The sequence below is a fragment of the Toxotes jaculatrix genome, chromosome 7 (assembly GCF_017976425.1).
Source record: "Toxotes jaculatrix isolate fToxJac2 chromosome 7, fToxJac2.pri, whole genome shotgun sequence".
NCBI classification, from domain to species: Eukaryota; Metazoa; Chordata; class Actinopteri; family Toxotidae; genus Toxotes; species Toxotes jaculatrix.
The window spans coordinates 27,292,878-27,304,662 of record NC_054400.1 but is presented as its reverse complement, the minus strand read 5'-3'; the positions used below and the strand labels follow the sequence as shown (position 1 = coordinate 27,304,662).

The window sequence follows — 11,785 nt, the reverse complement described above, 5'->3', positions numbered from 1 at the left end:
AAAGGATGAAGTGCAGAAGTGTGCATGTGATTCAAGTATAAGGAACAATGTGCAAAAAATAGTATTTACAATCTAAAGAAAAAAGAAAGTAAAGTTACAAAAAACCAGTACACAAAATACAAAAACAGTAAAAATTAGTAAAAACTGGCAATATACAAATTTACATGATGGTGGAGGGGTAGATAGATAGATAGATATGCACAGTCCCACATGGACAAATGAAATGTTAGACCAGACCAGTGTACAACTAACAGTTGTAACTAACCAAACAGTTGAGTTGTACAGTGACAGCAGAGGGAATGAAGGACCTGCGGTCGAGCTCCTTCCTACATTGTGGATGTCTAAGTCTGCCGCTGAAGGAGCTGCTCAGTGCTTCCACAGTCTGGTGCAGGGGGTGAGAGGTGTTGTCCATAATGGATGCCAGCTTGGCTAACATCCTCCTAACATCCTCACCCACCTCCTCCACAGTGTCCAGCAGGCAGCCTAAGACAGAGCTGGCCCTCCTGACCAGCTTGTTCAGTCTCTTCCTGTCTCTGTCTTATTATGCAAGTGAACTTTTCTTGAAAATGTGGACGGCTGCTGTTCAGAAACAAATGGTGCTTTAGTATGATGTATCTAAGGCCCTGAGCTTTAACAAAACCCTTTTTGTTGGAATCTCCAAAGCTTTCTCATATCATTTATCACAGGCCACATGTATATAAGTGTGGTGGAAAAATACTTTCTTCCTGATGAGAAGTCAAATAAAATTCTTTAGACAGTCATTGTCTGTCACATTAAAGTATTAACAAACTTATATGATCAGTGACTACATTCCTATAGGTTTAAGTAGACACATCATTAGCTGATATATGGGAAAATATGCATTTAGCTGTTTTTGTAGGACACAGACGTCCTTAGGTTGATAGCAAGCTGGAGGAAAATACAAGAAGTCAAAACCTAAACATCATCATCATCATCATCATAAAGAGGAAGAATCCAATACACTAAGACTTCTAATGCAGGGAATAATACAACATCCAATCAGACTGAACACGCATGCACCAACAAGGATACCAGTGTTTCCTCGCAGTAGCGATGAATGGGCATAAAATTACATCTGTAGCACGACGAGGTTCATACCTCAGCGATGGCTTTCACCACCTCCACCTCCAAATGCGTGTCGGGCCGTCCCATTAAACTGCAGCCATTTTCGGCACAAAGTTTTCTGATATTTCTTGCAGAAAATCCTCTTCTGCCGCCGCTTTCTTGTGAAATTCGCGCAGAGGTTTCTGCAGAGGAAAGGCCTTGTTTAGCCATGGCTAAAATAATGTGTCTGTAAGGTTCCAGGGACATTTTGGTTGGCGCGCCGCTCTGACAGGAACTAGGCTATCTTCTTCTTCTTCCTGGCTGCTGGATTCCACCGTTCGCCCAAACGCGAGGTTATTATAGATAAAGAACAGTAGGTGGCGACAATCCTGCAGCCGGTATCAGCAGCAGGTCTCCATTACATAAAAGAAGAAGAAGAAAACAATGATAACATCCGGTCTGTGGACACGAGAAAACTCTCTTTTTTTGTATTTGAAAACGAAAATCAAAGAAGCACTCTTTTTAAAAAAATTTTATATCAGCGTTTGAAGGAAAATTCAAATACTGTCTTATAATTATAGTCTTTACGAATTTGAAGAAATTGAATCTGAAGTTTCAAGTAACAGTGTAACACAGTGTAATAAAAATAATTGAAAAAAATACCGGTAGTTTCAGAATGACAAAAACACAAAGAGTGTTTTGAATTAATTTATTTGGGAACATTTTTGTTCAGGGTCCAGAGTATACCGATTCTGGTATTTACGACACTTCGAGGAAATCCGTGAAGGCAGCATGGATGCACCTGAATCATATCTGTTGACAGAGAACAGCATCACGTTCAGAGCTACAAGTGGATCGCGTTTAACGTCCAGTTTTCTTTCATAATAATAATAAGTGTTTTAAACATGAAGAGACCCCCGAGGCTTCTTCATTAACGCTGAGCTAACCGTTGAGTACTGTTACTCTCCTGGTGGTGGATTAGACTGGTCGCACATGTAAAGCTGGAGACTTTTCGAGGTAATGTCAGAACATGTTTTCATTTTTCTCGGCGGCCGTGAAATCTTCAGTTAAACATGTATTCAAAGAATATCTCTGCTGTAAAGTGAAATGCGTGGAAAGTGAGCTGAAGTGGGTCGTAAGTGTACTCTTCATGTGTGACAATTTGGTGTTACTTTGTAATTTTATCACAACCACAGCTATGTTTAGCAGCCAGGCTCACATGCTAGCTGCACTTTGTCCCCCCCTAGCTTGTTTCGAGCTGGGTTTAGATCACCACACCTGGAATTTACATCCAACTGTCGTCTCACTCACACTACTCTTGAATGTGTCTCTTCCTCCAGGGCTGGGTTACAGACATGCACCCACCATCTCGACAGGGCTATGTATCCATAAGCTTTGCTGGACAAGGAAGTTACAATAACAGTAAGCAGTGGAGGAGGCAGTCCTGCTGGAGGGTAAGTGGGTTGTATCAGTGAGCTGCTCATAAATGGATTTCCTTTTCTCCTCTCATCCTCACAATGCTCTGGTTACCCCCCCCCCCCCCCCCCCCACACACACACCCCTGCTAAGACCTGATAACATTACTATTGTGTCCCACTTTTTCCATGGCTGGCTTTAGCTGCTGATGCTCTCCAGTGTATCTGCTGAAAAAGATATGGTGAATGTGAAGAATGCATGATCTGCTTCTTTTCTGTGCCATAATGTAGAGTTGGGTATGTGTGGGTGTGTTTATTATCAGCTCATACAACAGCTTTACGAGTGTTAAATTGTTAAATGTGTTAAATTAAAAAAAAATTGTAGGTTTGAAAAAGTTATGCATGTATTTTATTTGTTAAAGCTCAGAGTTCATAGGTATACCTGTGGTACCATTTTCAAATTGTGCATTTAGAAACTTAATTTATGTCTTCTATACTAATTGTATACTTCATGCCTCTGTGCTTATTGTGTACTGATACGTACACAATATATGTACTAATTGAAGAGCTGAGTGTATGGGTGGAATGATGGTGCTACAACAGAGTGTGATAGTGTAGGACCTTTGCTCCATTCTTAAAGGGAGGCCCAGAGTCAGGTGTGAATGGGAAGCCCAAGCTACAATGTCAGCACAGCAATTTGATTCTTCAGAATGGGCTAACATTGCCTCTAAATGTGTGTTATCAAGTTTAACAGGACATGAACAGTGTTGATAGTGGTGTGTGAATGATCTCATCATGTTCAGGCAGCCTAAGGTGTTCTGGTAATGTACACCATTATTATTACTGTTCATCAGACCAAAAGACTGCATGGTGTAATTAACATGAGCAACAATATGTTATGAAATAAGCCAGTCACAGTACATAGTGCGGGACAGGGCATAGTATTTATGTATGACTGGCTTCACTGGGTTAAGGTCTGTCATTAGAAAGCTGATGGGGAAATAAGTTCTTAGCTGAAACAGCAGTCAAGTTAGTTTATTTATAGACAAACACTGGCCAAACTTCTGTACACAGAGATGAAATTAGGTTTCTTGAACATTTATTGTTCAAGACCACAGATTAATTCAGTTTGAGTTATAAGACCTGTCAGTCAAGTTGCTTGTTTGGACAAGAAAAAGCATATCAATTCTTCAGAAACTGGCCTTATTCCTCATCTCCCTCTCTTCTTTGTGCCTGCAGAAGTGGAAGCAGCTGTCCAGGCTGCAGCGAAGCCTCATCCTCTTCATCCTCATCCTTTTGTTTATTTGTGGAATTGCTTCCTATCCTACTGTTACTGAACACCTCAGAGGTAAGGCTATAGGTACATCAAACATCTCCCACGGGATCTTATGTCTCAAGCACTGGCATGCTGTCAGGGCCTCTTGGCAGCTGGAGTTGCTAAATGGCAACAGAATAATTAGTCTTTTATCTTGTTTAAGTAAAGTATAGATAAGTAAGCAAACACTTGTATGCAACTGAAAACAGAGAAAAGCCCAAACTCTTACACATGCCATAATTACTATTTTTATTCTCAGTGTTCGGTTTAAGTCCATGAAATCAGTAACACCTTAGCATACTTTATAAATCATTCATCAGTTTGACATGTTGCTTTGAGTTTCTAATTGTGACCTTCAGTAACAGATTCACACTCAGTGTTTTTGTATGTGTGTTAAGGCCTTACAGATGGAGAGCGAGACACAGACAGTAACAGCATCCTGAGACCTGCCATCCCCCATGTACTGCCTGAGCCTGTCAAACACGGCCCCCCAGCACTAACTGAACAGCCCTCCCAGGTTTTTAAATCTCACCTTATGTTCTCTTAAGCTCGTCAAGTACATCAAAGAGGTTGATGTACTTGGATGTGGAAAACTTTCCTTTGCTGTTTTTAAATTGGGTATTAATGTTGATTTAGACTGACTGGTTGTGATATTTAGTATCAGTAGCATCACAGAGAAGTACAGAATTTCAAGTTATTCAGTTTTTGAGTTGGGTGCTGAGGTCAGGCTTAGCATTTTATTAGGAACACAACCCTCAGGGGCAATTTGGGATTTTGTTTTGCCCGAGGACACTTCGACATACAGACTGAAGGAGCCGGGGATCAAACCCCAGACCTTTCGATTAGTGGACGACCCATTTACCTCCTGAGCCACCGCCTCAGTTCTTTGTGGCATGGACTCTACAATATTTTGGAAACCTGAAATCCAAGTATATTCTTTTTACATTCTGTATTTCACCAACCTCCTTCAACCTAAGCTAAGATGGTGACTTCACCATACATAAAAAAAAACATCCAAGGCTGCTTAGAACTTTAGATAATTTTAGCCTCAGAGTGAAAGTCTAAGTACATGAGTGGAATGGCAGCTGGTAGTTATTTTAAGCGTAATCACCACTCTGAACAGACAACGGGAAGATGCAGGGCAGACTTATAGGAACAAGGTACTGTATATCATCTAAAATTGAACTGGTTTCCCTTTTGAAGTAACACACAGTACAACAGTAAACTGAAAAGCTCAGTGCTGTCAGTACTAGGTAAGTAATGGTGGCCCACTAGAAGATGTACTGTGTACCTTACATTATGGACATACGCAGATCAGCCACAACATTAAAACCACCTGCCCGACATTGTTTAGCCCCCCCGCCACAGAAACAGCTCTGACCTGTGGAAGCAGGACTTGTGAGGATGTCCTGTGGTATCAGGCACCAAGATGTTATCATTTGATTCCTTTAAGTCCTGTAAGTTGCCTTTGCTCCCCATCAGTGAGGCTTGGGCACTCATGACCCTTTTGCCAGTTCACTGGTTGTTCTGCCTTGGACCACTTTTGTAAATTAGTGACAAAGGCATTCCGGGTACACCCATTTTGGAGATGCTCTGAGATATATCTAACCTTACGCTTGCATATTTTTCCTGCTTCCAACACATCAACTTCAACAAGTGGCTGTTCACTTGGCTTCAGGTGACTCCACTTGTTCTCCATTTGACTCTTCTTGGATCCCACTACCTCCCACTCTTGTCAGGTGCCATTGTAAGAAAATAATCAGTGTGATTCACTTCACCTGTGGTTTTAATGTCCTGGCTGACCAGTGTATATGCCAAGTGAGTTCATCCAGTTTTAAAATATAAATGATCTCCTTCATTGCTAATGGTAACTCTCTGTGCCGATAGCTTTGGTTCCATTTGTCCAGGCTATGACATACTTGTCTCTGAGGTTTCCCCCTCCATCCAATAGGAAAGTAATAGTTGAATATTCGTAGATACTGTATTTTTATAGAGGGACTAGATCTGGAATTTTCAGTAAGGCAATTGGTCTTTTTTGTGGAAAATCCTTATCAAGTCAAGTCTGTTTTATTTAAATAGCACCAAATCATAACAGAAGTTACAGTTGGAGACAAAAGTATTGGCACCCCTGTCAGTTTGACATGTTTTGCATAAAGCAAAGGTTTAATGCAATTTTTTATTGAAGCAAACTAAATGAAGATTTCAAAACAATGATGTGATCAACAAATAACAAGAAATTATTTTGCAGTCTGACAGAAATTTTACAAAAACGGAATAGGAGTGGTTTGGACCCCCCTGTTTGTGGTACTTTTTTTCAAGGTGAAGTTGGTGTTTAGGGTTGTCAAGAGTGCTTGGAGTTTTAACAAGGGTCAGTTTTCACCGATCCATAGGGGGGTAAGATAGAGACATGAGACCTTGACCTACCCCCCCATTTGTGGGTACCCCGAGTCCAACGGTCCCACCCTTAAGTCTCTAGGACTTAGGGTTCCAGAGTTATGAGCATTTGAAGTTCCCCCATATAAGTGAGTTGGGAGAGTGAAAATTTTCCTAAGTGTGAGATGCCAAAAGTGTTCCCCCAGAAAGTGTCCAGGAGCACGTTTCAGAGCCTTAGGAGTGGTTTGAACCCCCCTTTTTGTGGTACTTTTTGTCAAGGTGAAGTTGGTGTTTAGGGTTGTCAAGAGTGTACAGGGCTTGGACTTTTAATCAGGGTCAGTTTATACCGATCCTCAGGGGGGTAAGATAGAGACATGGGACCTTGTCCTACCCCCCCATTTGTATGTACCCCGAGTCCAACGGTACCAGCCTTGAGTCTCTAGCACATAGGGTTCCGGAGTTATGAGCATTTGAAATTCCCCCATATAAGTGAGTTGGGAGAGTCAAAATCTGGGGTTTTAACCAGGGTCCGTTTTAACCAGGGTCCGTTTTGACCGATCCTCAGGGGGGTAAGATCGAGACATGGGACCTTGTCCTACCCCCCCATTTGTGTGTACCCCGAGTCCAACGGTACCAGCCTTGAGTCTCTAGCACATAGGGTTCCGGAGTTATGAGCATTTGAAGTTCCCCCATATAAGTGAGTTGGGAGAGTCAAAATCTGGGGTTTTAACCAGGGTCCGTTTTGACCGATCCGCAGGGGGGTAAGATAGAGACATGGGACCTTGTCCTACCCCCCCATTTGTGTGTACCCCGAGTCCAACGGTACCAGCCTTGAGTCTCTAGCACATAGGGTTCCGGAGTTATGAGCATTTGAAGTTCCCCCATATAAGTGAGTTGGGAGAGTCAAAATCTGGGGTTTTAACCAGGGTCCGTTTTGACCGATCGTCAGGGGAGTAAGATAGAGACATGGGACCTTGTCCTACCCCCCCATTTGTGTGTACCCCGAGTCCAACGGTACCAGCCTTGAGTCTCTAGCACATAGGGTTCCGGAGTTATGAGCATTTGAAGTTCCCCCATATAAGTGAGTTGGGAGAGTCAAAATCTGGGGTTTTAACCAGGGTCCGTTTTGACCGATCCTCAGGGGGGTAAGATAGAGACATGGGACCTTGTCCTACCCCCTCATTTGTGTGTACCCCGAGTCCAACGGTACCAGCCTTGAGTCTCTAGCACATAGGGTTCTGGAGTTATGAGCATTTGAAGTTCCCCCATATAAGTGAGTTGGGAGAGTCAAAATCTGGGGTTTTAACCAGGGTCCGTTTTGACCGATCCTCAGGGGGGTAAGATAGAGACATGGGACCTTGTCCTACCCCCCATTTGTGTGAACCCCGAGTCCAACGGTGCCAGCCTTGAGTCTCTAGCACATAGGGTTCTGGAGTTATGAGCATTTGAAGTTCCCCCATATAAGTGAGTTGGGAGAGTCAAAATCTGGGGTTTTAACCAGGGTCCGTTTTGACCGATCCTAAGGGGGGTAAGATAGAGACATGGGACCTTGTCCTACCCCCCCATTTGTGTGTGCCCCGAGTCCAACGGTACCAGCCTTGAGTCTCTAGCACATAGGGTTCCGGAGTTATGAGCATTTGAAGTTCCCCCATATAAGTGAGTTGGGAGAGTCAAAATTTGGGGTTTTAACAAGGGTCAGTTTTGACCCATCCTCAGGGAGCAAGATAGAGACATGAGACCTTGTCCTACACCCCCATTTGTGGGTACCCCGAGTCCAACGGTCCCACCCTTAAGTCTCTAGGACTTAGGGTTCCAGAGTTATGAGCATTTGAAGTTCCCCCATATAAGTGAGTTGGGAGAGTGAAAATTTTCCTAAGTGTGAAATGCCAAAAGTGTTCCCCCAGAAAGTGTCTAGGAGCACGTTTCAGAGCCTTAGGAGTGGTTTGGACCCCCCTTTTTGTGGTACTTTTTGTCAAGGTGAAGTTGGTGTTTAGGGTTGTCAAGAGTGTACAGGGCTTGGAGTTTTAATCAGGGTCAGTTTTGACCGATCCTCAGGGGGGTAAGATAGAGACATGGGACCTTGTCCTACCCCCCCCATTTGTGTGTACCCCGAGTCCAACGGTACCACCCTTGAGTCTCTAGCACATAGGGTTCCGGAGTTATGAGCATTTGAAGTTCCCCCATATAAGTGAGTTGGGAGAGTCAATATTTGGGGTTTTAACAAGGGTCAGTTTTGACCCATCCTCAGGGAGCAAGGTAGAGACATGAGACCTTGTCCTACCCCCCCATTTGTGGGTACCCCGAGTCCAACGGTCCCACCCTTAAGTCTCTAGGACTTAGGGTTCCAGAGTTATGAGCATTTGAAGTTCCCCCATATAAGTGAGTTGGGAGAGTGAAAATTTTCCTAATTGTGAAATGCCAAAAGTGTTCCCCCAGAAAGTGTCTAGGAGCACGTTTCAGAGCCTTAGGAGTGGTTTGGACCCCCCTTTTTGTGGTACTTTTTGTCAAGGTGAAGTTGGTGTTTAGGGTTGTCAAGAGTGTACAGGGCTTGGACTTTTAATCAGGGTCAGTTTTGACCGATCCTCAGGGGGGTAAGATAGAGACATGGGACCTTGTCCTACCCCCCCATTTGTGTGTACCCCGAGTCCAACGGTACCAGCCTTGAGTCTCTAGCACATAGGGTTCCGGAGTTATGAGCATTTGAAGTTCCCCCATATAAGTGAGTTGGGAGAGTCAAAATCTGGGGTTTTAACCAGGGTCCGTTTTGACCGATCCTCAGGGGAGTAAGATAGAGACATGGGACCTTGTCCTACCCCCCCCATTTGTGTGTACCCCGAGTCCAAGGGTACCAGACTTGAGTCTCTAGCACATAGGGTTCCGGAGTTATGAGCATTTGAAGTTCCCCCATATAAGTGAGTTGGGAGAGTCAAAATTTGGGGTTTTAACCAGGGTCCGTTTTGACCAATCCTCGGGGGTAAGATAGAGACATGGGACCTTGTCCTACCCCCCCATTTGTGTGTACCCCGAGTCCAACGGTACCACCCTTGAGTCTCTAGCACATAGGGTTCCGGAGTTATGAGCATTTGAAGTTCCCCCATATAAGTGAGTTGGGAGAGTCAATATTTTGGGTTTTAACAAGGGTCAGTTTTGACCCATCCTCAGGGAGCAAAGTAGAGACATGAGACCTTGTCCTACCCCCCTATTTGTGGGTACCCCGAGTCCAACGGTCCCACCCTTAAGTCTCTAGGACTTAGGGTTCCAGAGTTATGAGCATTTGAAGTTCCCCCATATAAGTGAGTTGGGAGAGTCAAAATCTGGGGTTTTAACCAGGGTCCGTTTTGACCGATCCTCAGGGGGGTAAGATAGAGACATGGGACCTTGTCCTACCCCCCCATTTGTGTGTACCCCGAGTCCAAGGGTACCAGACTTGAGTCTCTAGCACATAGGGTTCCGGAGTTATGAGCATTTGAAGTTCCCCCATATAAGTGAGTTGGGAGAGTCAAAATTTTCCTAAGTGTGAAATGCCAAAAGTGTTCCCCCAGAAAGTTTCTAGGAGCACGTTTCAGAGCCTTAGGAGTGGTTTGGACCCCCCTTTTTGTGGTACTTTTTGTCAAGGTGAAGTTGGTGTTTAGGGTTGTCAAGAGTGTACAGGGCTTGGACTTTTAATCAGGGTCAGTTTTGACCGATCCTCAGGGGGGTAAGATAGAGACATGGGACCTTGTCCTACCCCCTCATTTGTGTGTACCCCGAGTCCAACGGTACCAGCCTTGAGTCTCTAGCACATAGGGTTCTGGAGTTATGAGCATTTGAAGTTCCCCCATATAAGTGAGTTGGGAGAGTCAAAATCTGGGGTTTTAACCAGGGTCCGTTTTGACCGATCCTCAGGGGGGTAAGATAGAGACATGGGACCTTGTCCTACCCCCCATTTGTGTGTACCCCGAGTCCAACGGTACCAGCCTTGAGTCTCTAGCACATAGGGTTCCGGAGTTATGAGCATTTGAAGTTCCCCCATATAAGTGAGTTGGGAGAGTCAAAATCTGGGGTTTTAACCAGGGTCAGTTTTGACCGATCCTCGGGGGTAAGATAGAGACATGGGACCTTGTCCTACCCCCCCATTTGTGTGTACCCCGAGTCCAACGGTACCACCCTTGAGTCTCTAGCACATAGGGTTCCGGAGTTATGAGCATTTGAAGTTCCCCCATATAAGTGAGTTGGGAGAGTCAATATTTGGGGTTTTAACAAGGGTTAGTTTTGACGCATCCTCAGGGAGCAAGGTAGAGACATGAGACCTTGTCCTACCCCCCCATTTGTGGGTACCCCGAGTCCAACGGTCCCACCCTTAAGTCTCTAGGACTTAGGGTTCCAGAGTTATGAGCATTTGAAGTTCCCCCATATAAGTGAGTTGGGAGAGTCAAAATTTTCCTAAGTGTGAAATGCCAAAAGTGTTCCCCCAGAAAGTGTCTAGGAGCACGTTTCAGAGCCTTAGGAGTGGGTTGGACCCCCCTTTTTGTGGTACTTTTTGTCAAGGTGAAGTTGGTGTTCAGGGTTGTCAAGAGTGTACAGGGCTTGGACTTTTAATCAGGGTCAGTTTTGACCGATCCTCAGGAGGGTAAGATAGAGACATGGGACCTTGTCCTAGCCCCCCATTTGTGTGTACCCCGAGTCCAACGGTACCAGCCTTGAGTCTCTAGTACATAGGGTTCCGGAGTTATGAGCATTTGAAGTTCCCCCATATAAGTGAGTTGGGAGAGTCAAAATCTGGGGTTTTAACCAGGGTCCGTTTTGACCGATCCTCAGGGGGGTAAGATAGAGACATGGGACCTTGTCCTTCCCCCCCATTTGTGTGTACCCCGAGTCCAAGGGTACCAGACTTGAGTCTCTAGCACATAGGGTTCCGGAGTTATGAGCATTTGAAGTTCCCCCATATAAGTGAGTTGGGAGAGTCAAAATCTGGGGTTTTAACCAGGGTCCGTTTTGACCGATCCTCAGGGGGGTAAGATAGAGACATGGGACCTTGTCCTACCCCCCATTTGTGTGTACCCCGAGTCCAACGGTACCAGCCTTGAGTCTCTAGCACATAGGGTTCCGGAGTTATGAGCATTTGAAGTTCCCCCATATAAGTGAGTTGGGAGAGTCAAAATCTGGGGTTTTAACCAGGGTCCGTTTTGACCGATCCTCGGGGGTAAGATAGAGACATGGGACCTTGTCCTACCCCCCCATTTGTGTGTACCCCGAGTCCAACGGTACCACCCTTGAGTCTCTAGCACATAGGGTTCCGGAGTTATGAGCATTTGAAGTTCCCCCATATAAGTGAGTTGGGAGAGTCAATATTTGGGGTTTTAACAAGGGTCAGTTTTGACCCATCCTCAGGGAGCAAGGTAGAGACATGAGACCTTGTCCTACCCCCCCATTTGTGGGTACCCCGAGTCCAACGGTCCCACCCTTAAGTCTCTAGGACTTAGGGTTCCAGAGTTATGAGCATTTGAAGTTCCCCCATATAAGTGAGTTGGGAGAGTCAACATTTTCCTAAGTGTGAAATGCCAAAAGTGTTCCCCCAGATAGTGTCTAGGAGCACGTTTCAGAGCCTTAGGAGTGGTTTGGACCCCCCTTTTTGTGG

At 44.9% G+C, this 11,785-nt stretch overlaps 1 protein-coding gene across 1 annotated transcript; it reads left to right on the top strand.

Annotated features, from left to right (window-relative positions):
- The first annotated feature begins 1,982 nt into the window (after positions 1–1,982).
- Positions 1,983–4,342, top strand: LOC121184959 (endoplasmic reticulum mannosyl-oligosaccharide 1,2-alpha-mannosidase-like). The gene is made up of 4 exons (XM_041042891.1): positions 1,983–2,082; positions 2,406–2,519; positions 3,720–3,828; positions 4,194–4,342. The coding sequence occupies exons 2-4, from the start codon at positions 2,421–2,423 to the stop codon at positions 4,340–4,342; spliced, it is 357 nt and encodes a 118-aa protein (XP_040898825.1). The 5' UTR covers positions 1,983–2,082; positions 2,406–2,420.
- Positions 4,343–11,785: the final 7,443 nt, after the last annotated feature.

Coding starts and splice junctions, on each gene's coding strand:
- LOC121184959 (XM_041042891.1), top strand. CDS start 2,421: ATGCACCCACCATCTCGACAGGGCTATGTATCCATAAGCTTTGCTGGA. Junction 2,520..3,719: donor GGAGGCAGTCCTGCTGGAGG/GTAAGTGGGTTG, acceptor TTGTGCCTGCAG/AAGTGGAAGCAGCTGTCCAG. Junction 3,829..4,193: donor TGTTACTGAACACCTCAGAG/GTAAGGCTATAG, acceptor ATGTGTGTTAAG/GCCTTACAGATGGAGAGCGA.